This window comes from Pezoporus occidentalis, unplaced genomic scaffold, assembly GCF_034315485.1.
Source record: "Pezoporus occidentalis ecotype Australia unplaced genomic scaffold, CSIRO_AGI_Poc_V1 ctg66, whole genome shotgun sequence".
In the NCBI taxonomy this organism is placed as follows: Eukaryota; Metazoa; Chordata; class Aves; order Psittaciformes; family Psittacidae; genus Pezoporus; species Pezoporus occidentalis.
Window position 1 is genome coordinate 819394 of NW_026916009.1, and position 26771 is coordinate 846164.

Genomic DNA, 26771 nt, shown 5'->3' on the forward strand with positions numbered 1-26771 from the left:
TTATTTAAGGATTGAGTTCTAAATCCTCCAACCCACCCCTGCCCCAAAGGAGATCAGTGAGAGACTTTACACTAAACCCTGTCAAGGTTGGATGGGGTACTGCAAAGACAGCTCTATTCATTGCAAGACATGAACAGCTTTTAAAATATGATCAACTTTAATTGGACTAAATCATTTGCTCATGTGCTTTACAAAGTTGGCCCTCAGCAGTGCTAAGTGAAGGTGGCTCCTTCCATAAGTGCTATTAGCAACATACCCTCCTCTCCATCTTCAGGTCCATCATAAGACTTGTCAATGGCAGCTCGGAAACTCTCATTACACCCCCGACCACGGACCACATGAGGCCTGGGTCTGTGAAAAGGGAGTTCATTCTTCCTAACTTCAGCTACAGCAGTCTGAAGACTCTCAAGAGAACTGGACTTCTTCAATCCCAGAGTAGGACCGAAATCTCTGCCAGAAGAGTCTGGAAAACAAATAGTTAAGTTTTTATACCAAAACCACACAGAGAAATGAAACTAGTCAGACTTACATTTAATTGTGTACTTTATTACTTGGGGCCTTTGAAATAGTGTGCAATCAATGTAATTTGTTCTAAAAATAACATCAAGCTATACCAAGCTCAGTAGATATCCCTGTTCATAATTGGACGGAATGGCACATAATTTACAGACCTAACAACAGTGATGGGCAGGCAATAGGTGGCTCACTGCATCATTTTGAAGCCTGCACCAGTGGTAAGGATGGGGTTACTTCTTCCCCCTTTGACAGCAATGTGTCAATGTGCTAAAGGTCTCAAGGAGAACATTATCCTTAGACTCACAAACCCAAATACTGCTACACAACAAGAGTTTTGGGGTTTAGAATGAATCAGGTTGTATGAACAGTTGATATTTTCAAACACGTTTATCCTGTGAGAAGATATTACTAGTTCTCTCCCAGTCTGATCCAACCTTTTTCTTCAAGCTAAAACTAGAGCTATGATATCAACATACACAGCAGGTTTGTCAAGAAACAAGTATTTCCAGCAAAGTGCTGCTTAACATAAATGATGCTGTTCCCTCTTTCCTTGTTTATAGGAATAAGAAAGCACTTCATACAGAAAAGAGCAAATATCATCCCACAACTCCCAAATCCTTCCTCTCTTCAAATACTTGACTATCTGACCTTAGAAAGGCATTACACTGTGGCAGCAGTAGTGTTAATGAGTTTTAATATAATGATAGTAGAATAGGTAAAGAAAAAAGTTCAGTGAATACATGCATACCAATCAGTGAAGAAATTCATAGCTTGATTTAAAAGCCTTTGCAGTATCTCTTTACTTTTTATATGGCAGAACAGTGAATGTGACATACAGGCACCGAGGAAGAGACTCTGCCTTACAGTATGCCTTCTGTCTTTGAGACAACTTTTAAGTGATACTAATGCAAGCAACAGGATTATATAAGAACAGAAGGCCTTCACATACATGTCCATATACTTTCGTGCCTGAAGAGATTCAAGGATCACAGAAAAGACAGGTAAGTTAGTACTATATGCTGTGATTTTAGCAATCCTAGAGTGCAGGTATTTCTGTACTAAACCAGTGTTACCAGTGAATTCTTAAAAGGAAAAAAGCTAAGAATTGACACCAAATAGAGACTCATCAGTAGTGCCTGCATCAGGCACCACTACCTGAAGACTGGTATGTAGCTGAATATATCTGTGTGGTGTGGAGACAAACAAATTCAAGGAAAGCCCGATTGCTAGGTCATACAGTGTAACCTTCTTTGTTCACTAATTGCCATTCTGGAGACTACCATTATTGCCAAATTAGCAAGTGCTAAAACAGAGTTAGAGCAATGACTTGCATACAACATAAAGGTGCTTAAAGTCACTTAGAACTTGTGCTTTAGTGACAGGCACTGCGATGTCTATCTCAGGCTGAGAAGGAGCAAAACCAAGGGAAGCATAATCATGGTGAAAAGCAGCAAAGTGAAAGCCACTCTGATCAGTAGAGAAAAAGCTGGCTCAAGGTCACTTCACTGCCTAACATCAAAGCATATTGTTACCTTAACAGACAGTATAAAATGGCAAAGATTAACTGTATTTCTCCCTCACTAGCAAGGAAAGTTAAACTTCACCTGTGTTCCACCATTTGAAAGGTGTCCTCATTTATTAAAAAATCTAATGAGAGCCTTTAGTGACAGATTAGTATCAAGCATTTAGCTGCCTCTTTCTAAGACTGTAATAATTTAGTCTGAAATTTCACTGGCAACACTGGAAGTTTCTCACTACTACCATCAAAACCTACCTGTGAAGAAGCATCTGAACTCAGGTAAAAAAATAACTTGATTTTTTTTTCTTATTGATGCTTCAGTAGTAGCAATGCAACCTCATTAAGAAGGGAACATTAAGTCAAGGAGTTTACATCCTTGCACATTCTCACCAGTGAGAAGTTCATATTCTTGCCATTCAGCTTTTATTCCTTTTTTTCTTACATTATAAGGCTGTAACAATCACACACTAATGCACAACTAAAGATACAGGAGCTGAAGAGCTTTCCTAAGAAGGGAGACCAGTCCCCTTGCTTTCACAGCCAGCATGTATTACTGGATAGACAAGACCCCACAATGAAAAACTACCAGATCCCAACTACAGAAACTCCTCCCCTGCTTAAGTTCCTTTTCCATTTCCACAGACATGTAGGACTGCCATAAGCTGAATTTTTCCTCATGGGTTAAAAAAAAACCCCAACAAACCAAACCCCCCATAAATAAACCATAAAACCCCCATCTCATCTTTTACGAGTTATTAACAGGCATTTCTGGAAGTGCTTGGTGTGTGTATGTGTACATATCTAGCCCTCACGATATTTTGAATACAAGAATACAGTTTGGCAAAGAGAAATTTAATTGTTCACTTGTAAAAATGTTTCCTTCTACGGATTTTAAATTCTTGAGCCCTCATTTTAGTGCTTCTTTGTAGCACAATGATAAAAGTCAACTGAAGTACCCACTTTATTTTTTTTAGTAAATGCTTTATGAATTACTTTAAGCATCGCTACTGAATTTAGGAGAGAAAACAACTGACATCAATAGCTGCCTATAACTGGTTGAAACCGACTTGCTGGTTCCTAGATGATATGTGTAACTGATCATCCTCTAAGATGGCTATTGCACATACCTTAGTTTTTTGCTCAATGCCAACACGGCTACCACAGACTTTTTTTCTTAATGTATTAGTAAAAGTAAACTTCTTTCTGTTCTTTTATTACTATTATTATTAGTTTCAGGACTTTCCAGGCTTCTCTTTTCCCACATCTGCACATTCCTTTCTTCCCCTTTTTTTTTTTAGCCCAGCAGAAGAAAAAAATGCCAAAAGCAAGCTGTCAGTCATGAAAATCAAAGGGAAACAAATGACACAGCGTTGTGGGCACCCCAAAGGCACATGCAGAGAGAGAAGTCATGAATCACTGCCACGCTAAATGAAATACTACTCCTAAGACACCCTAAAGAATAAGCATTTTATATATTCATCATTCATTTTACTTTTAGATAACGATTCTTCTTGAAAACCAAAACTATAGGAATATACCTAAAGGATAACATTTAGAGGCACATATTTGTGTGAGCTAGACTAATTTACTATTTACTTTTTTAAAAATACAGTGAGGTAAAAAGCAGTTATAAAGAAAAAAGAAGAGAAAGTGTCACTGAGACTGAGAAATTAGAATAAAGTTGCAATAGATTATAAATAGTCTGGCTCTGTATTTGCTGGAGCCCTGAACACATACATTCCTGGTTTCTACTGCATTGCACATGATGGAGGTGCATGTGTTGCTAGGGAAGAGAAATGGTGATGAAAACAATTCATCTCCTACCCTGTGGATACTGGGATGCTGGAGATAGCACTCGAGTGCTTTTAGCAGGCAAACAACTATTTGTTCATGAAACATCAACGCTGACTTCTTTTGTGGGAGGACGCAGAGTGAGATATGCAAATAGCTTGGTTTTTATACCCAGATACTTCCTCAATAATCAATTGATTAAAGGCAGAGAATGGTTTAGGAAAGAGGAATTTAAAAGTCATTACATCATGTAGCTTGTGTTTTTCAAATGAAGAGCTTTAATAGGACATTTCTGTAGAATAACCTTAGATCATACTGTAGCCTTTTCTTCAAGACTAGTTTATACAGGTAGTCTAGAAAAGATTATGAAGGGTTTGATAAAAATGCAAGAGAAAAATCACTACCTTGCACTCACATATTAAAGACAACATGTATCATTTTGCTCATTTTATACATCAAACTAAGCATTCCAAATTAGAAGCAGGAATACTGAACACAGAACAACCCCGCACCTGATATGAAAAAAAAAAAAAATCTAAGAAAGAGAAATCAAAGCATGGGTGAATTTAACAAGTTCCCTGATTAAAAGAACCAGCTACAGTCTTCAGATTTACAGATTTTCAATCTATTTTACCACATATAATGATTGCAATTTAGCCCATGTTTGCAGAGACTGCAATTTCAACTATGAATAATGGCAGTTCACAATTTGTAGCCCAGAAGGTATGCTGAGCTTTAGCCAACTGAGGAGGAAATGCCTGGGATAAGGCAGCCATTAAGCAAGAGGTAAAAATGCACTACTGTCGTCTTAGAAATGTATACTGGTGTCACCGTTTTCTATAGTCTTACCACTAACAAACAACAACACTGCAAAAGAACATGTTAATGTTTCAAAAAGAATAATACGTACAGCATTAAAGGTCTCAAAATACTAATCGTTTTCACAGGGCAGCAATTTAAAAACTAAGAATTAGAAGCAAAAGAAGAAAGAGATTCAAGCAAAAGCTGTCAGAAATGGCACACACATTTCTAGGTTAATGCTGAAATTGGACAAAATGCAGCCAAGCCCTGTCTTTGCATAAAAGAGCGTCTAACAGTATCTGTTAAAATAATTAGCTTTCTTCATTTAATTACACAGGTTTAACCTCTTGCACAACCTTTCACTTCACAGTACAGCTCTGCATTTAGTGAAAAGTTTTCCTAGGCATTTGAATCCCTCCTCCTCCCTCCAGCAGGCTGGTGTTCTCTCTCTAGTTGGTTCAAACTGAAGCACTTGCCCTTCGTACAGGTCCCAGTATAAATTAAGCTACCTGACCTTCTACAAAGCAGGAGCTTTCTCCTCAAGGATATTTATATATATCAAATTGATTTTAGATAGAGCAGTTACAACCTGCTAGAGGAAAACAGCTATAGGAAAAGCAATACAGACAGGGAAATGTCCAGTTTTTAGAAAATATGATTCCCCAGGGATTTCAGGCACCTTGTAAATTGATCAGTCTGAAATTGAGTAGTAGTAAAAAATTCCAGAGCCCTGTGATTGCTTTACTTTTTACTTCCACACCCACCCTCCGATAAGGTCAAACACTTCAATCTGGCTTTAAAAGATTGGGAAACGTGACACTTTCTGAGATTAATTGATATAAATTACACTTCTCAAACTAAACCAACATTTTTGTTCCCAGGCCAAAGTTTAACATGAAGTGAGAGTCCCTGCACTAATGTTTAAACAAAGTCAATTTAACGGTATGAGGTTAACATCTAGAGCTTTACCTTTGACCTATGGGATGAAGGAGGAAACTTCTTCAGTAGCAGAACAGAAAAAAAGCAAGCCAATACTTACATTACTTTCATGGTTATGATCTATCTATTTTCTTAAGTCTTATTTTGAAATAAGCTGCTGAATAATTACTCAATCTTAGTCATCAAGCTTGAAATCATATTTTAAAAAATGACTAATTTAAATCAGAAGTAACAAATCAAAAGGATGCAAAAAGTTCCTATTAAGCTTTCTATTTTCTTTGCTAATTCAAAGTTCTTTTTTGCATTCTTTACACAGAAATGCAAAAAGAAACTGTCTTATCAATAATTTTAGTCATAATTTATTTTTTTAAAAATTGCCATGTCCTTTTTATACATCAGGTTTTGCCCTGAACGCATTTTTACAAACACTCATATAAGCTGCATGTTAAAGATTGCTTTGAGCATCATTCAGGGATTATTTTAGGCTATAGCAACATCAAGGAAAATGATTATTGTAAAAGAAAGGCTAAATTAAGGCAACAAAGAAGCATGCATTTCAGTTTCACCAATTTAACTTGCACTTTAAATTATATAAGCCACTTCCACTGTGTGTGCTTTTCCTTATCTGTGAATATTAAGACTACGAAAAGAAGTTGGAATTTTAACAGAATGACCCGGAAAAAGGATACCTTCTGCTAATAATGGCACTGCTTTTGTACACCTGCCCACACTCTGATCAATGTATCCTACATGCTTGAGGTATTTATGAGCTATCTTTATTGCTAACCCCACCAGCACCAAACTGCCCAACAGCCACTCTAATTTAAGATGCTCTAAATATTGTTGCCATGGGTGACACATGAACATGGAGTAAGGCAAAGCTCTGCTAATAAAAAGGCTTTCACAGCATTTCAGTCCTTGCTCATAAGTAAAGTTAAAATTTATGGCTTTTAAAATACTGGATCTGAGAGAGGTCAGGTTAAATGGCTGCTAGTAATAAAAGGAATCAATATGCCACAGCATCTGAAGCAGCCAGCAAACTAAATAAACACTTCATCCAAATCCACTTGGCCCTGAATTAAAAGAACATAAAATACTGTATTTATTTTGTTTGCCTTCCACCAGTCCGTGGTTTGCATCACTACATCCACTAGAATTCTACACAGAGCACGCAATATGTTGGCCAAGTAGCAATTAAACTGTATGTCAAGGCTAGCAGCAATTAACTGGGCATTAACCTTATCAGGGAAACACTTCTGGATTAGCCAACTACAAACAGGCAAACATCTCAGTCTGGGAAGATTCTGCAACGTGTATTTACAAAAGCTTCAGAGGACTCAGACTTTCTGTCGCAGGCACAGAGTAAATGAGGCATTTTCAAAAATAATCCTTTCTTCATAAACCCGGAACAAAACCAGAATCACCTTTTCCAGTGATTAGTGCGTCCTATTAGCACAGAAAGGCAATACCACTTGTTCCTTACAGCACTTTAAAATAAAGCAGACCAAAAGAAGTAGTGAACTTGCATCTTTTGCTCCTAATTCACGTTTGGTTGAGCTTATAGATTGATTTCCAGAAGAAATTATGAAAACCTATTCTCTTCTGTTTATTTGTACATATTTAAATAGAAAGTACATAGGTTAATTTTGAGCCTAAGAAATTAATGCACTTTTTGTTTGAAGTTGTCAGCAGATAGCCTATAAAAAAGGCACATACACACCTGCAATCAATCTATCTCCATATATACACACACACACAGGCCATTCACGAAGGCACTCATATTTTTTAAATTGCTTTGTTTGCAACTTTAATAATATTTGTCTTGAAACAGATTAGAAAAGTTGATGTCAAAATCCAACTCTTAATGGGGATATGCAGAATTTTGTCAAACATTCTAGTAACTAAGAGAAACAGTTATCTGGCACAGCTCTGACTCAAAATCCCTACAGAATTTGAAAGGATTATGTAGATTTTCAGCAAAAGTCCTCAGCAAAGGTTCCTTTTTATTTCCTAGTGAGATTTTATAAGATCATTTGAATGCTTAAGAATTTGATAACATTATTTTACTATAAATTCCACACAGCTGAACCCACAGTCGTAGTGATAGCAGGTCTTTAACTTGGCTTTATTTTACATGGTTCAACTGTTTATTTTTTTGTTACCTCCCCTAAACTATGCTTTGCACTGAAAGTTCTTTGCTTGGTCTCATATTCCAGAGATGATTGTTTTTAGAAAAACAAAAAACCCCAAAGAATACACATCCCTCCCGCCATATCTGAATGACTGAGGAGTGGGAAAACTATATTCTTCCAGCAGGGAATACTTTTTGTTTCCCTATTCACCAATAACTCAAAAAGGACTGAAAGGACACCTTTCAAATTTTGTGTGCAAATATGCTGTGAACTAGGGCCTTCCCTCAGCTTTTAGGAAAGGAAAGTTTAATTTTAACATGGCCAACATTAGTTGGATCTGGGTAAACTTGGCTATAAACAGGAATGGAAATACATACGCACTCCCACAGGTACATAAGCATAGAATGATATTCCATGTGCGCATTTTCAGCAACTACAATGATCCCATCAACTGACACACCAGAAGCTAGAAGGGAATATTCACACGTGCTCCTTAGCCTATGTGTTTAAATAAGTCGCAAAGCTTAGTAAGAAACTCAGGAAGGCAGTGTCATGTGAGCAGAAAGAGCATATAAGATAAAAGACTTCACTAGTGAGACGGTCTTAAAACATGAGAAGTTATTTTCAGGGCTTTCTGCCACAAAACTGAATCCTTAGAAAAATCATGTCCAATTCATGGAATAAATGGCAAGGAATGTTCTTTCTAAGCAGCTGCAGCAAAGGATTTTGCAAAACTGTTCTGTAGTGTGCAAAGACAGACTCACACCCAACGACAGCTGGCTGTCTTCTGGGTTTTTAACAGACACGATTCAAAACTGGATTAGAATCCCAGCCTTGCTTAAAAATAAAATCAAAATATTACTTTAGTTTACTGGTTTGAAGCCTACTCTGTACGATTTACTGCTTTACATTTGTTTGGGCATGAATAGTACAACCCTTCCTTAAGAGGTCTGCAGCTCCCTTGCTAGATAAGTCATCATGTGTCATTTTAAAGTAAAGGTTATTAAAAAGAAAAAAAATAAGGGAAGGGTATGAATAAGATATCAAATAAAGCTGGTTTTGCAAATATGTATTTTTTGAAAACCTCATTACATTCTTAGATGTTTAGCAAAAGTGCACCTAGCCTTCAATATACCCCATGGAATGAGGAACCTCCCCAGATCTCTAAGTTCTGTTTCCCCTGCAGCACATTTTAGTATACTAAAGATGTTACTCTATTAATTACTGACTTACGTATTTAGAACCTTTTCAATATGCAGTTTTGATCTGCTACAATGTGTTCAAATGGCAAATTAGAAAAGCAAATGGAATTGCTGCCTGGAATAACTTAGAATATGATTTAACTGTAGTAGCAAATAGATACAAACTTTTCTTTAGATTTTTCTTATCCATTTTTCTTGCCTATGCACAAATAACATTACTCTGTTCCCTTTCATTTGCCCAATAAATGAAGAGTATATACAAATATGTTTCAAACATAATATGGTACCAGACTGCAGAAATGTAGAGCCAAGAGAAGGAAGACTCATTCCAATTCTTCTTGGCAACATCCCTTATCAACCAGTGGGGACATTTCTGGAGAAGGTTATCAAAGCACTATCCTAAATGATGATAAAAAAATTCCAAATTTCTCCAGGTTTAACAGGACAGTAAGCAGCAGCCACAGTGATACTGGATACAGGTTAAGCACAATTAAATTACAATTTAATACAGACAAATCCAAGATGGCTTATCTTAGAAAAACAAAGGTTTCCTCTAAGCTGGGACACCATAAGTCAGGTGCAAAACTCAGTGTCAAATTTGATCTACTTCAGCTATTTGGTGGCAGGATTCTTAGATGAAATTTCAAAATCTGGTATTGCAAAGGCAACTGGTCTACAGGAACAGGCAGCTCTCACTGTTCTTTTCATAGTTCTACAGCATTGAGAAAAAAATAACAAGTATTTACATATTTTTAAAAGAACACTTTTCCAAGTAACGTCTTTTATGTTGTTCTTTTATTTTAAATAACAGTTTCCTCCTCTGCTGATATTTTGCTCAGTCTTTTGTGAAGATTGATGGAATCCACCCAAAATATGCTGGACAATGCTAACTTCTGAAATACTAATCTGCAGATAACGCAATTACAGCTTTGGTTTTGCTTGAGATTGACAGCTAACTTTAGTGGAGCCTGACCTGTAGCCAGAACACCTTCATGGAGACAAAGTAATTAGATTAATGTGCAAAGCAGGAGTTACTGCTGATCATCAGCCAAACAGGAAATAAACCTGTGTACAAAGAAATGCTGTCAGATATACAGCACTAATAAATAAAACCAAAATTTATTTTAGTAACCTTTTTCTGTTATGTCGATTTGAGAGTTAGCAGGTATAAAGTTTTCAGATCCTAATGGGATATTACAAATGACATTGGTATTCAATACCCTGAATCATTTGCAACAATAAATGTCTTTCTAGTAATCTCATTTTGAATTTTATATTTAGTTTATTTAATACTAAAAGGAAGGCACATCGATCTCTCTTTGCCTTCAAAATCCAGGTATTGCCCATAAACAGAGAGTTTGGTATCAAGCTGCTTCCTAGGTGCATTTCTAAATGCTATGACAGTATAAAAATTAGATACTACTACTTGTGTTACTTACCCTTCGGTAGATACAAAAATAATGACTATCACTAATATTCTTGAAATTAAAAACTTTTGCTCCAGCTACAATAAAAGCCAGTCTCAAGAGCACAAAGAACAAATGCAGACAAATATGTTGAACAATTCTGAGGACATTAAGTAACTCTGCCAGATTTCTCTAGCAATATCAGAACATCTTCATTTGCCTTTTTACAGTGGCTAGTGCTGCAGTGTAACTTTTTCAAGTTGACTAACTGCATAAGAAAATAGTTCTCATGTTCAGTGATCACCTTGTATAAAAAACTTTTAGCATCTATACAAGTATACTAACTTCTTCTTTCCTCTGTATCAACAGTGAACACTTACATCTGTATTCTGGCCGATATCTTAATTTTCGTCAAATATTTTTGCCTTATTTATTCCTTCTCTGACTGTAGGCCAGTATTTTCTCCACATTAAGAGGGAAATTTGGTTAATGTGTGAAAGTCATGCCATTCCATTTCCTCAAGATAATGCAAAACAAGCCATGATGTGGCTGAATACAGACTTATGGCAATCAATTACTTCAATATTTATATAATTCTTCAAACTTCACACAGATCATCACACGGTTAATCAGAGCTGCTCAGAAGCTTCTTCCCTCAACCTTTTAATGAGTATGTCAATCCTCCCATTGGATCGTGATACATACTATGGAATTTACTTCAGAGGATAAAACTAAAAATCAGAAACTGAAACACTGAGGTTAATGTCATTAGAATAAGAAAATGAATGGTTCTTCTACTATATGCCTCATTGGCCTCCCGGCGAAAGAGCAGCCCCACAGGAAGGAGCAGGAATCTACTGGTTGTGTTTGCATTTTGCTGGAAGAGGAAAAGCAAGTAATGGATAATCAATCATAATTTCACAGCAACAACCCTGATAAACAGTTATGTGAATAATTTTATTTAGTTTTGGGTTTTTTTGTTGTTGTGGATACTAGGAGTTTACAGTTTTCAAAGGGAAGCAAGAAAACTCAGGAGAAGCAAAATCTGTTGAAGCTTAGCAGATGAATGCAAACTATTCTTGCCTTCAATCTTTAAGTCTCTGAATATTTGAAGGCAAAGAGAGCTCTTGAAGAAATAAGACATAAAACTTGTCATATCTTTATATTTCTCTTTGCGCACTGGCATTTGGTGGTATCAGAAAGAGGACATGGGATATATAGACTTTTTGTCTGATCCAGCATGACCGCCGTTATCTTCTTGTGATGGGATACAAATGAAAGGTGTCCAGAAGAAGGTGTCCAGAAACAATACCCCCTCCAAAATAAAGATGACACTGCTTCCTCTTCTTATCAATTCTTCATTACCTGCATTATGAAAGCACACAGAACCTCTCTAATCATGGGCCAAAACCTCACTGCACTTGGTATTACAACAACTCAAAACAGAATTATATTCAGTACCTCTAACTGTTTTTGATCAAGATGACCTGTATTTCTGCAATACCACCTCAAATTTTGAGTGGCTAGGCCCTAGATACCTGTTTCTGCAGTGATTTCCTCACAATTTGTAAACACTTTGTAAACTACAGTTCATCTCCTGCTCCATTCCCTTTATACTCCTATGCCTCAGATGTTTTCTATTTTAAACAGAAAAAACAGATGTTTTGGCACATTATTAATTTACTCAGATTTCACATTGAGGTTGAACCTGGACTGTTAATGTAAGTACAGTATTTCAGATGAATGTTGCAAGCAGCAGCCTGTAACAGAGCTCATTAACAAGTTCCTTCCAATCTTTTAAAAGACAACATTAGTGGTTCATTTCTTCTAAACAGCAGTATAGAAGAGCTAAACACAGAATTTCCTTATGTTCTCCTAAACTCTTTTTTATACTTGCTTAAGTCAGTTCTGACAGTACGGTCCCTTCTTGCTTAGGTGCTGTTCACGGAATGGGTTATTTTTTCTCAAAATAGATTATAAAAAAACCCTTAAATCTGTTTTAGTGCAGAAACCCTTTGATTCGGAGTTGGTGTTCTGTGACAGCTTTAAGATGGTCTTACTGCTGACTCTGTCATTCTTCTATGTCTGCGCTCTTAACCCTCAGAGAAGACATAAACGATATTCCTGCATGCTGAGGCACATTACAGGAATACCACTTTCTAGTTCATTCAGTTTGAGCTAAACCAGCTACCCTGCGTAAGAACTAATGTTGCAACTGCCTTACACCATATGACTGTTAAATTTTAATCACTAGGTTTTCTTAGTCTTATTAAACAATTAAACTGCTTAACTGAAAACTACAGGCAATTGATTCTTAAGCAGGTACCAAGAAATGCTATTTAAAGTTTAAGAACAGTTCCCTACCAATGATAACACCACATGAAAGCTCAAATTGCAAAAGCGTATTTCACTATTAGTCGTTCTAGTATTGTTGGCTCTTTTGTTGTTTATTGATTCTATTCACTTGAGCAGTCATTCCTGGTTTCCATTTTCTAAAAATCACTAATAAAATGGGCACTCTCTTCTGCTAATGCAAATTACAGTGCAAGTGAAGACTCTTCATACACTGTAAGAGTAACTCATCATTAAATTGAGAGAAGAATTACTGGAATTACTGCTTCTGCTTCTTTAGCTACCAAAACTTCCTTAATAATGCCAAAGTTTCCTTCATCCAGTTTGGATCTTTAAGTATTTGCTGTAGCAAGAGAGAAGCTAGATAGGAAAGAGGTGGAGGTTTTAATGTCAATTCATGTAGGTCTGAACGAGTTAGTGTTGCAGGAGCACTTATTGTTGCTGAGGTTCGAGGAACACTGAAATGAGCAGGACGATCTAACAAGGTAGTTAACTTCTCAGAACAAACAAGGGCAGAATTTGTTCTACCTCTGATCATTTTATTGTTGATTTTTCTCTAGGTGAGCATGAGGAGATTCTTGCATCCCCAGTTGACATGAACTACTAAACGTAAGAAATGGCGTCAGAACCTTGCCAAGACTCCCATAAAAAAGGCAAAACATCAAAAAGAACCCCAACCCCAACCAACCAAAAAAAAAACCAAACACCAAACCCCCAAACAAAAAGATGGAAAAAGATTGTGTTGATTTGCACATACGGCGCTAGGAAGATGGGGTTTTTTTCTTATCAAATACAAGCTAAGTGAACATGCTATTTTGGCTTGAATCAATCAAGTATATATTCACATCTCTTACCACTAATAACATTCACTACCTACACATACTTTGTTGCTTTGGCACCTTGCAGGGTGAAGGAGCATTATAGAAGACAGGTAAGCTAATCACAGACAAATACCACTGTGCTGAGGGGTGAGTGCTCAGGTCAGAATTTTAAAAGACTACTTCCACATCAGGAAAAATAAAGTAGAAAAGGCAAACGGAAACCAGGCAACCACAGAGTCTATACAGGGGTAGGATTTTATAAAATATTAAGTACTTGCTCTCAGAAAATGAATGCTGTGAGGTTTCAGCTTCGATCTTGTGCCCTATAACTCATGACTCCCCCCATTTTATTTATAAAAGCTAAGATACTTAATCTTTTTATACTACCACTCTATATTGTTCCAAATCCTGAGGTTTAGGCCCAGCCAGCACTAGCTACTTAAATTCAAAGTGATTCCTTAAAGCATATGTGGTTTACAGAGTACGGCAGGATCTTTCTACATAGCGTTTGCTATATTAATAAGGAAACATTTTTATTTGTTTACACATACACTATTACTGTATCTACTACATACTAAATAAAATGCATAATTTATTTGCATTTTCCTGTCTGATTTTCTGAAAAGGCTCATAAAAATTTAATGAAAGTGGTTAAAGCAACAGACTATGTATTAAAATTATATACAAAAAATGACCTTCAAGGAGTACTATTAACATTGCAAAGAAAAGCGTTTCGGCTTGGAGATTGCCACAGCAGAGGTGCCCATGGTTAACTTACCTCTAAGTGACTGTAAGGGACTGTAATTATGTCCCAAATACATGATGCCAATTTCATCTACAGAACTCCAGGTTCCTTCTTTCAGGAAAGACCTACAAATATCTTCTTCCACATGTACAGCTATCACCCCCATTTCTGACTCAATGCATACTTTAATAGCTGCTCTGACATAAGCATTAAGCAGTCCTACATGTGTCTTTCTCAGATGGAAGTAAGCTTTGTTTAAAACACTAATGAGATCATTTTAAGACAAACATGTACTATCTGTGTGTCAGAGACAAGGAATTGAAACAGAAGGATTTTAAGATTCTCAAGGCCTGATTCTCCTGTCCTCCACTCCCTCTTCTGAATACTTAACATGCAGTATTTCCTGGGCTCACAGTACTATTGTCCCTGGCCTTGGTTGCAACCTGAATGCATTGAGCACTTCTGCAAATCAGCACACATGCAGGTCAAGCAGCAGTAAGGTGAAGAACAGACTGACTACCTCATTGCATGTGGTCTGAAGACACCTCCGGGCCCCCAGTAATTCTGAGGTACAGGCAAGAGCTAGAAAATAATTTCAGCAGCATTTAATGGCTAGAAAACAGAAACAATGTTTCTTTTTCCCTGAGATATCATAACTACTAACATCACATCCTCCAACCATAGTAAACGTAACACTTTAACCTCCAGTAATAAACGAGGCCAGGGTTGGGCCTTACACAACAGCCTTCATTACCCTCTTGTACGCTGAAAGTATAGTCTTTGGGAAGAAGTAGGTTTTGGTTATATATGCTCATAGGCTCATGGTTATATAGGCTCATGGTTATACAGGTGATTTGCCTTTGCAGAAGGCATCCTTACTGCTAGCGTTTGCTTACATCTCACACCTTAAACCTTCAAACTTACATTCTTTCAATAGAGTTTTATAGTTTCCTAGATTGTTTTTATTGTCTGGTTTTGTTTGCGTTAAAGAAAAGCCTTTTCTTTACTGCAAGGCTGTAAAAAAGGGCTGCCACTCTCTTCTTTCCCATGTGGATTCCAGATCCACTGTGCTAGATCAGCACAAGCCAGCCCCCCTCCCACTCCCTCTGTTGCCAGCTCACTGCACCCCATACTGCATTTCCTCACCTAGCCACATGCCCAATCTCCCTTTTCCCCTACCCCCAGCACCCTTTTCCAGCTCCCCTCCAACCCCCACTAGCTTGCTATCATCCCAGCCTCTAGCCATGTATTCTTACTTTTTCCTCTCCTAAACAAAAACAAATACCAGAGTTATTTTAGGAGACAGTAAAAGAACAACCTCTGCCAAAAAAAAGCAAACAAAACCCAGGCTTCAACTGACACTTGAATGGAAAGTTTTACTTCAAACAGCTCCAATTTCACAGGATCTGTAATGGGATGTGTCACGCATGACACTTAACAGGTGATAACATAGTGACTATTGCACACTACACCCGTGCTTTATACACAAAAAGAGAAGAAAAAGCAAACCATGTGTAAAGGAGAGCAAAGGTTTTTCCTGAGACTTTATGATTTACCCATATTTCCTACAGGATGGCAGAAAAAGAATTACTGTGAGAAATAATTTTTCTCCTCCATTTTTTTTAATGTGTTTGCTTTTTAGGTATAAACTCAGACCGAGAATTATCCTTTGTAGCTATTTTATGATTCACTTTCCAGTAATAAGCAGTGAGCTATTTGATGCAACAGCTAACAAAATTTAGTCCTGATTGTAATGCTCATTCTTTTTTGTACCTTTAAAATTAAAGCTCATGTGCTATTTTTTAGAAAAGAATGAAACTCCAGAAGCTTCGATTGAACAATTTTGTCATTTTGTTTTCAGAATTAGGCTTCTGAGCCAATTATAAAGCAATAAAAAAAAGAGGCATCTGAATAACCACACTATATTGGATTTCTCTTTCATAACATCTCTGTTTGTCAACAGCAGTATTACAACTGGCAACCAAAAAACCCCAACCCCTTTTTTGAACACAGGAATTTCTGCCAAGTGCAGATAGCAACAAAAATTGTAATTACATGAAAAACCCAAACAAATCAATGCCAGATCCTCTGTTCTGGTCCTATTGCACAGAGAGGCTTGAAAACTGCCACAGCAAGTTAACTGAGGTTTTTGTTTGCAACCTGTGTAACAGCAATCACCCTTTCTGTAATGGACGTAAGCTTCTAGTGCCAAGTTCTAGTTCTGTTCTGTTTGTTCCTCTGTTTGCCAGTTCTGATCATGGCACTGGGAAGGGAACTGATCCCTGTTTAAGCTTTCAGTGTGGCAGTCAGGGTGTTGCTGCTTTCATGGAAATAAGGAAACCAGCATTCTGAAATTGGGCAAATTGTAGAATTAGGGTCTGCCTCTCTCCAGTGAATTCACTGCTTTGCCCCAAGCCCTCTATTCAAACTACATAGAATGGGTCCTTCCTACTCCCTTCAGTCTGTGAACTTAGCAAGCAAGCAACAATAGAACAGAAGGAGATGGTCTCACAGAAAAAAAAAACCCAGTGCTAATACTGAAACATATTGTGCAAGGAACTGTCCCCATCAGCTGCCCCCAGGAGACTATGCCCTGGGTGCTCTCCTGGCACTGGGGGACAGAGGAGAACCATATGCAGAACAGCAGGCAGAAATCTCTGCATGAACTAGTATCACGATGTCCAAAAGAAAGTGAGTAAATAAAGATTATGTAGATATAACTGGGCTAAGTCTGTTAACATCCTTGAAAATCTGAAGGTGAAGCTTTCAGGTCATAGATTTACTCCCCTACCAAACAGATACCCAATCCACAAAGGCTTCTTTTAGAAGTAAGAGCCAGCTTGAAGAGGAGGGAAGGATTAGCGACGATTTTCACAACAGAGGGTGAACAACTAAAAGGCCAGGAGTCAGATACAGATTAGCCTCAATATATGTGCCAGACTACTTGGGGAGAAAAACAAACTAAAAAAATCAGTATTTAAGTTTCTTTAGAGAACCCAAACATAAGTTTTGTTCTTGTTTCAATAGGGATCTTCTGTGCACTCATAGGGTTAAGATACCAACCATTATGCTTATTACTTGAGGGCAAAATGAAATGATTGGACACTACATCACTCCATGCGAGACTAAATTAAAGCCAATGAGAAATTTTATCTATCAAGACATTAGGCAAAAAAAAAAGGGGTAAACGCTACAATAACTTATATATTTTGAAAGGGCAGCATGGCGCCATTGCCTGAGATATAAGAAAGTACCTGCTGGTAGTCAGGTAACTCAGGAAGTGCTTTCTATTCTTCTATGAAATACTTTCCATTTGGGTTGTCACTGCTATGTACAGAAACACTCTCCTGCTCTGCTCTTAGGTCAGAAAAAAGGATTTTAGTAGGACACTTAATTAGGGATGATATTCCTGGTACTTTCTGAGTGCTATGTAGGTAAGTGCTAAGTAGCATCGCTGTATTGAAAGACCCACTAAAAATAATGCTGTTTCATGAGATACACAAATAGCAATACAATTCTTTTCTTCAAAGTTAATTTGTGAACCATATTGCTCTGCACAGCTTTTATTACACAAAGATGTGTATTAATAAATAGCTCCAGCAACCCACTTTATATAATAAAACCTGATTTCAAATGTTACGGAAGGCAACACTGTACAAGATACCATTCCAGAAGCGAGCTGGACTAGAAATAGCCATTACTGGTAGCTACCTTCAAAATCCTTCTTATTGACATGGCAACATGCTGAGACTTCAAAAGAAAAAATGAAGAAGAATCATTCAAAGTGTAGAATTACAAATGCTTCCCTGTCTATATCTCAGCCACAGAAGGTAACGTAACTGGCAAATACACAGTGTTACAAAACGTTAAAACCCCGTAAACACACACAAAACAAAAAAAAAACAAACAAAACCACAACAGTCAAACCTATGGGGCTACGTCATTTTTAACTTTCATCAACTAGTTTAAGATAAGTGTCCTTTCCCCTCTTCAGCCAGTAGCTCATTTAGCTCAGTGCTCTTCTTTCTACATCTCATACTTCATACTCCAAAATGTAAGTTACTCAGACAGATGTATTATCTGGGATGTTTTCCAAATTCATTAACTCCTTGGCATCAATGACTTCAGGATACCCACTGCCAGCATTGAATATTAAGCTCAGCAAAAACCCAGCTCCTGGAGGGAAAGGATTAATAAAATGAGGCATTCGGCAGTGGCTGTTGGTCTCTTTGATCACAACAAGCAACTAAAAGAACCACAGTAGCTGCCAACACTGATCACAACCAACTTTTTAGTACCTAGTATTCTGAAGGCCTTTCCTGAACATCTGCAGATCATTCACCACAAACCCTGAAATATGCACAGGTACTATTGGAAGGAACATGAAACCAATAGTGAGAGAGAAGACTGGCAGGAAGGCTGTGACTCCAGTTCTAACTGCAGAGGGAGGTAAATGTTACCCACATGCATTAGGGTCACATCAGCAGTTTCTTCTCAATTACAGAAGAAGCAGTCTGAGGCAACATATTTTGCTTTCTGAAATAGATGCAGTCTGGCTGTCACCAGCTAAAGGGCTGATGACTAAAGAGCCTTAGAGATGCAGGAGACCCAATGGATCCACTTGATGTTTTCAGCTTTCTTCTTAGGGCCAAAGGGGTTGTTCCATGAGGGAAACCAGCTTGCTATCATTCATCCAGGCACTTCGATGAGTCATCTGTTCAGGCACCTTTACCAGAGAAGCTCTCCGATTTAAAGATCATGTTTCAGCAAGAAGCCCCCAGGATTTTAAACATTAAACTTCCTTTGCTTGCTTCTGTGCCTTAGTTTGAATCTCCACTGTTTCAATAAAAAGCAAACCAAATTCTCTACATTCTTCAAACTTCCTGTTTCTTATGCTTTGACTGGGGTTAATGCCAGCTTTCTAGTTGTTGGGTTTTTTTGCCATCTCCAATCAAATTTAGTAAGGATTCTTACTGGGCATTCCAGGACCCAGAGATGCCAAGATCTCACATCCTAATAACCACTTCTGAAGAAGAAAGAGAGAGCTTTATTTCTGCCCAATACCGCACTCCTCATATAGACACATTCACTATTATTTACACGTTCTCGTAGCCCCATGTCAGGAACAACCTGGAATATGAGGCAGCAGAAAGCTCCAGCTCAAAACAGAAACTTTGAGCAAAGACACGAAATCTGGCAGACTCTGCATAGACTTTTGCTTTTTGCACAGCAAAAAGTATCACAGGTCTCAGGAAGAGAACGTGTGCCTCAAACAGCCTACAACTGATAACTCATGCCAGCACCACACCATTTACAAGAGAGAGTATTTCAGCAAGCAACAGACCCCTGCAGGCACGAAGTTATTTACTACAGAATGATGACCGCTTCAAATACTAGAAGGCCTTATGGTAAGTGGATGCATTCATTACAACTATTAGAAGTCTGCACTTTTTCATTTCATACTACTTGAACATTCTAGGGTTTTTAATAATCTCTTGACTTGCTTCACTGAATTTTGCATAGAACAATATTCGGCAATACTGACCAGGCGGATAAATAGCAACTATGAAGTGTGAGCATTAACACCCCTCACCCCCACGCCTCAGCTAATATAACAATATGCCCAGAATCACTTCAGGAAATTAAAGAGGAAAAAAACACGAGGTAGAAGAAATATGAATATATGAGTATCATGGCTGGAAAAATTTCTTGTGTGTTGGATTTTTTTTTTCCTAGTCACTTCTCCATCAGAAGGAAGCTGTAACACTGGGTAAATGCTGAGCATGACATTTCCCAGCTCACATTAAACAAAGTTCCTGCCCCCTTCTCTGCTCCTGGAGTAAAGAATACTCCCCAAGGAAAAAGGCTGCTGGTTTGCAATCCCTGGATACCAACAACTCATACTGGAAAATGTGTAATTCCCATATTGCTGAAATGTGATGGAAAAGAAGTAAATCTTTAACCTCTGTTGTTTAGTTTTGAAGACTGCAGGTTGGGTATCTGCCAGACCAGGCCTTCTCCTCTGTGAAAAGGCCATCTTTACTGCCATGCAGACTGTTCACTCCAAGTTTACCCACACATAAAAATGAGGCATTCCTGACACCCAGAATCACTCTCCAGCATCTTGCTGTAATAACCTTCATGTCACAGCTTTAGCAGCCATTTCCCTAGCTATGCATTCACAGGAGTGCTCTGTGTAGTTCCCATCTGCAGGAACTCTGAGTTTTGTTTCACAAAGGTCAAACTGAAATATCTATCTTTGGTACACTTTTAGGGCACGAGCTTCCTTCCCAGAGAAGTCCAAGTTGTGCAGGACTTCTGGGTAGATGTACATGCACTTTTTTGCTTAGATTGCAAATATGGAAAGGGCTTTCCTGTAGAAGCTCTGTTTTACCACACTCAGGTAGCACAGAGAATTCACATTTACTGGGTGAGACAGAATGAATAAAAGCTTTGGCTCAACTTATGCTTTTACAAGATCATTTGTTTTCTGGTTCAGCAGCTTTCTGTGATCAGCTGGACTGCAAGAAACCCTGCCCAGTCCCTGTGGCTCTTCAGGAAAATTGTCCTGTCTGTCTGAGCTGCCTGTTCACTCCATCTGGCACTTCACCCTGCTCATCAGACTCGGCTGCTCCCAAGGACTCTTCAATCTTTTCTCATTCCTTAGGACAGGACCAGACCCAGCATTTAGCAGCCCCCCAAAAGCTAAAAGATAGCCATAGCCCTTTAACAGCAAGTAATACCACACAGTCAAAAACACACAAACCCAAGTTTCACTGGCCATTAAACAGGACCTCTCAGAAACTCACTTTCAGTTGAGTCTTCAGGATAAGAAAGAAACACTCAAACTTGCTCCTCCGCTTCCCTTCTTTCAGCACAAAGACATCTCTGAAGATCTGCAAATCTTCTTTCATCCATGCTTTTTTCCTCAGGTGTGTCTTTCTACCCCTTCCACCCTGGTCAACTTCCTTCAGCTCAGGCTGATCCCAGGATCAAAAACTGTCAGTTACAAAATCATTCTTCTGTTCTCCTGAACTTCCTTTTTCTTGCTTCCTTGGCTAAACCAGAAGAACACTATTCTTTTTTTCAGAGTTACTTTCTTGCTAGATTAGCTCCCCCCAGCAGCTCATCTCAGAATTATAACATTAATAATGCTGGCATAGAGAGAAAGGAGGCAGAAACATGTGGCTAGGCATTTGTGATTACAGGGGTGTCATGGGATCCTCTTCAGGAGACAGGAAACCATTAAATCAACTATGCTATATTATAAAACCTCAACCACAGACCCTTGAATTTGCATCCACACTGCAGTTGGTCTATGTTCAGATCTGCTCTAGATCCTAAATCTCACACAAGAACTTTGAGGGAAACAGGTTTCTCCTGCAAGTTCGTTATTGTTCTCAGATCAGTTCTATTCACTGTAGTTCAAAGAAAGATCAATGGGCACTGCTCTGCCATCTCTTAATACAATGTGCACTAAGAGTCAGTCACAGAACACAAAGAATTCATAAAATCAAAGTGAATAAGTGATTTAAGGAAAGATTCTTGTGATTTAAGGATGAGACAGCAGGGATGCCCTTCTTCAGTTTGCAGAGTTTATTGTTTTTTTTTTTTTTTTTATTCCTTGCTCCTGCCACTGGGAAGTAATTTTATCCATGGAAAGTAAAATTCTTAAAAAAAAATAAAATCAATGTAAGTTTGGCATCTGAATTTAAAAAGGGTATGGTTTGACATAGCACATAAAGTGATTTAATAGACAACTGCCCTGAAAGCCATAGGTCCCATGTCCATCCACTTGCCAAGTTTCCCAAATACTGGCACGCAAGCTTGCCTGTCTCAAATGAGTGGCTCAAGGAGGCAAGCCCAGCACTATTCACTTTAGTCTGTCTTGTTTTAGTGTTTGGCTGCTTTAGCTCTCTAAACCATCTCACCAGCTAATCTGTGGAACTGGAATAACAGAAGTAATGGGAACCAGGCAGCTGTGGGTAGGAGGTATGGTGACTAAGACTGCTTTTTTCAGCAGCAGCAAGCTGATTTAGATCAACATAGTAACATCAAACTGCACCCTCAAGTGAGGGATTTTTATTAACACATGACTTTCTCAGGACCTAACAAAAAAGGGGTCACAACAATCATCATTGCACAGCTAATAAAGTCTTCAAAAACAAGGAAAAAAAAAAGCCGTCAAAGGAGTAGTTACAGCTGGTGAGTTACCAGGGACAGAAAATGATCCTCCTCAGAGTAAAACTGAGAGCTTGTTTCCCTCCATAGAGAAGAACTATCTAACCAGGTTTATCCATGAGAGTTGTTTACCAGCCACATAGGCCTGGCAGGCAAAGAGGGTTTGTAAAGACCACCAGCCTGGCACTCAGAAGAGATTTTGATCAAGAAGCTGCTCTTTCCTCAAATTCAACAATACAGCAAGTTCTGTTAACCCAGAATAATTGTCTGAAGCTCAGGAAGTGCAGTGCCCAGACTTCCTTTTCCTGAGGCAGTGTAACATCAAACTACTCATGCAGAAATACACACCATTTGATAGCGGGGGGGGGGAGATATGACTCCTGCATCAGTTCCATTTTTAATAGCCTTTTAAAAGCAATCAATATCCAGGATATCCAGTTTGAGCTTCTCTTACTCAAGTTTTAATTTTGTTTTCATCTTGTCTCAATACACTTTCCTATCTCTGACAGGTTAAAATACATGAAGTTCCAACAGACAAATGAAAGTTTTTTCAGCTAAACATTCATACATTATATTTAGCACTCTAAATAGTAGAAAAATCAAAAGACCATTCATCACAAGACTAATTCTTAAGAGTCAGCTCATGAAAGCTAGAGGCTCGGGATTTATTCCTACAGACTTCCAGACTTTGACCATTCAGACATGGAAAAATCCTGCAGCCCAGCAGTTCAGTATTGTGCTCTCCTGTCCCATAGGCTTGGTCAAAACACAGTTTTGGTTCTTGTGCAACTAGGCAATGTCAAATGAGGCCCTTTACCACTCCCAATATAGATGGTTAGAACAATCTATAACATGGAAACTAATATACATATTAAAATAAAAAATAAAGGGCACTAAAAACAGGGTAGTAAAGCCATACTGGCATAGAGTACTAAGTAAATTAATTTATCATCCTATTTTCACTAGGTAAGCTGTGTTTGAAGGTAAGAAAAATACAACAGTAGGCAGAGATTCAGTGAAAGCTAAACATTTTAACTTTTGAACCACAACAAAACAATAGATTGAATGTAACATCTTTGACTTCAGACCTTACCAGACATAAGTATAGAAGTAAACATTAACTCTAAGTGCCCTGCAGAAAAAAAAGGACTCCTGCTGCATGAGTCAACAGAGATTCTCAGATGACAGCAATTTATTGGGAACTCTATGGTCAAAGGAACACTTTGCTTGGACAATCAAAGTTGTTGATGATGATTATGATAATAATAACACCACAAGAAAAGAATAATCCAGGGAGAGAAGCCCAAGGTGAAGGTAACAGTAAAAGCGTGAAAACATCTTGCAAAAATATTCCCAGCAATCAAGCATCAAACTTAACTCATAGCTTCATGATTCGAAGCTTAAAGAGGCATGAGTTATGGATAACGTGGAGCACTGAAGCATCATAGAAAAATATTTCATTTGGTTTTGTGTCAAACTGAAATAGCACTGAGCACTACACTGGCTGAACTAAGGGAAAATCCCATAGCACAGCTTCCAGTGCCACCAGTTTGCTTGCTTCCAGGACCCAACCCAAGATACATAGGTTAAGTTAGGCTACATGGGTATTGCTAAGGTATGCTGCAGTCTACAAGGTAGGCAATTCCTCTTCACACTTGCAAGAATGATTGACATAGACAAGTACTAGACTTTTATTATCAAAGAGAAATGAACTAAAATCAACCTTTTTTCTCCTCTCACAAATGAAAAGGTAAGTGTCAGATTCTATAAACTACGTGCTTTCAGCTCAAGGTCCTTGTTTGGACAGGCACTTCACTTGCATATGCCAGGCAGCTCAGCCATTCACAGGAGTCTTTTCTACTGTGGATCTAGACACTATGTAAATCCTTATGAACTCAGTACTAAATCCAATGCCCCCTTTGGAAAGCTCAGCTTTAATGACATCTACAGCAGTGAGAAGGCTTGTTTAACAAAATCATGAGATCTGACCTGAGGAGAGGAAAACACCACTTCCCTACACACCTCTTCAATGTAATTGTGCTGCCTGCAAATCAAAACTAGAAGCCAAACTTGCTACAGTGGCACTGGTCTCAAATAAGCCTAGCAGTATCCACTAAGCTTTCTGTAGTCCTTCCTAACCCAACCATTAATCCCCAACAAAGTCCTTCATTAAAAGAGCCTTTTGTGCTACAGAAGTACACATAAGCCACTGGATTTTGCTGATGTTCCAATAGCTCAACCTTTGCATGACTCCTCCAGTTACAGAAAAAAAAAAAAAGGAAAAAAAAAAGACAAAAAAGAGTTCTCCAATTTTGTGTGCCATCTGTTCTTTTACCAGAACAAACTGTAACACACTGGATTCTGCCTGCTCCAGACCCTGCTCTGTCCCTGCAAAAATTAAGCTAGAGTTCTTAAAATCATAGAACAGTTAGGGGTGGAAAGGACCTTCAGGTCATGAAGTTCCAACCCCCCGGTTATGTTTGTATTTGCAGATATAGCAGTGGCTGGGTACACCTGAGTTTACTAGAATGCAATCACCTGCACTATGTAAAAGCTATTTTGCTCTCACAGACACTTCGTAGAAATGGTTTAAGAGTTAGGATGTAGCAGGCACAGCTTCCAGAGGCAGCCTGAAGCCATCTTGCAATAGAGGCTCAGAGCACAGATGAGGATCATCCTGTGTCGCCCAACCTTAAAGCCAAAAGGGACATTCAGTTTACACTTGTGTAAGTGCAACCTTAGTGTCTCAGACTTACATTGCAACCATGATTCCTACAATAGGCTGGAGAACCTTTCCTGAAGGCAATGATAACACTTAACCTGTTGCACTTTCCATATCCTATTTCAGTGGGTCATATAAAAAAAATCTATGAATACCCCTAATTTTTCAACCACTCCTGGGTCCTAAGACATAATGCTCATCCTGGCCTTAATGAAACCTCAGTAAAATTTCTTTAATGCAGAATACATCCTGGTATTAAATGATGCAGAGATACATCAAGACCTTTAACCTACCTTATTCCCAAATATCTCCAGTCCCGGTCTGAATCCTATCTTAACCACAACTCAGTTATCCATACATGAAGCAGTACAGACTGGAAGCCTACCAGATATATCAGCACTTGAATCTCATAAAGCCCTTACCTTTGCGGGCTTTAGCTGTACATCCACCTCTTCAAGCCTTCTTTCCCAGAAGGCTAAACCTACCCATAGGCTGAACATTAACCTGGTAACCACCCCATCAGCAAAATTAACAGTAAGGGGCAGAACTTGACCAGAAGCATCTGTCAAGCTACCCCAGTAGGCTTTTTTCCTGCTCAGGTCCTAAGCCTATCTCTTGCCACATAGCATTAATTCAAATTCAGCTTGGTAAAAGAGCTAGCCCTGTATCACTCAGTCTTGCAAGTACTAATCCATAGCCCCATCACATGTTCCTCATGAAGCAGCCAGCAAGGAAATAAGATCTTCAACTCGTCTTGTCTCAAAACTGTCTCGAAACATAGCCCCAGCCAAAAGCATGGTCTAGTGACATTAAAATAAAAATAGGAAAGCTTTTTTTGCCCATTTTGCTAATTAATATGTCAGAGCTCATAAAGAAAGACTCATCAGCTTTTCTCCAGCACTGCATCATCTGAAAGAGCTGTGTCAGCAAGAGACCTCAGCAGACAGTCAATACATACTAAAAGCATTCTAAGCAGTAAATCAGAACACAAAAAAAGAATATAAGGAAAAAATAATTAAAAATAGCCACAAATAATTGAGTACTTGATTTCAGTATTTGATACAAATCAGGTTATATTTAAGGTACAACATTCCTGCCCTTCCTTATTGATATCCTCTTAGCTGCCCTGGAATTGCTTTTCTAAAAAGCTAAGAGTTCCTGAGAAACTAAGGTGAAGTTTGCTGATTTTTCACCTCTGTGAATTTTCAGGGATCTTCTTTGCTTTGTAACAGAGGCACCACTTGTCTGGAACTAAGTTTAGGAAATGTGGACACACCATTGCTGAGCACACAGGAAGGTTTGCAGACGACAAAGGCCTCTCAGAGGATTCAGAGAAGATGCCTTGCACACAAATACTTGAACTCTGGCCTTTTCCAGAAAGGGCCACCTAGGCTACATCAATCCAGCACTCCAGTGCTTTTGCTAGTGGTTCTGCAGCTCAGAAAACCAACCGTATCCTGGGCTGCATCAAAAGGAGCGTGACCAGCAGGTCGAAGGAAGTGATCCTGCCCCTCTACTCTGCTCTCATGAGACCTCACTTGGAGCATTGTGTGCGGTTCTGGTGTCCTCAACATAAAAAGGACATGGAACTGTTGGAACAAGTCCAGAGAAGGGCCACGAGGATGATCAGGGGACTGGAGCACC

At 38.5% G+C, this 26771-nt stretch overlaps 1 protein-coding gene across 5 annotated transcripts in view; it reads right to left on the reverse strand.

The window, feature by feature from the left end:
- The window catches only part of PARD3B (par-3 family cell polarity regulator beta), a 426397-nt gene that overhangs the window by 146406 nt on the left and 253220 nt on the right, over positions 1-26771 (reverse strand). For all 5 annotated transcript variants that reach the window (XM_062640654.1, XM_062640652.1, XM_062640653.1 and 2 more), the window contains one exon: positions 257-463. In XM_062640654.1, the coding sequence (XP_062496638.1) occupies positions 257-463 (207 nt within the window). The remainder of the gene's footprint in view (positions 1-256; positions 464-26771) is intronic.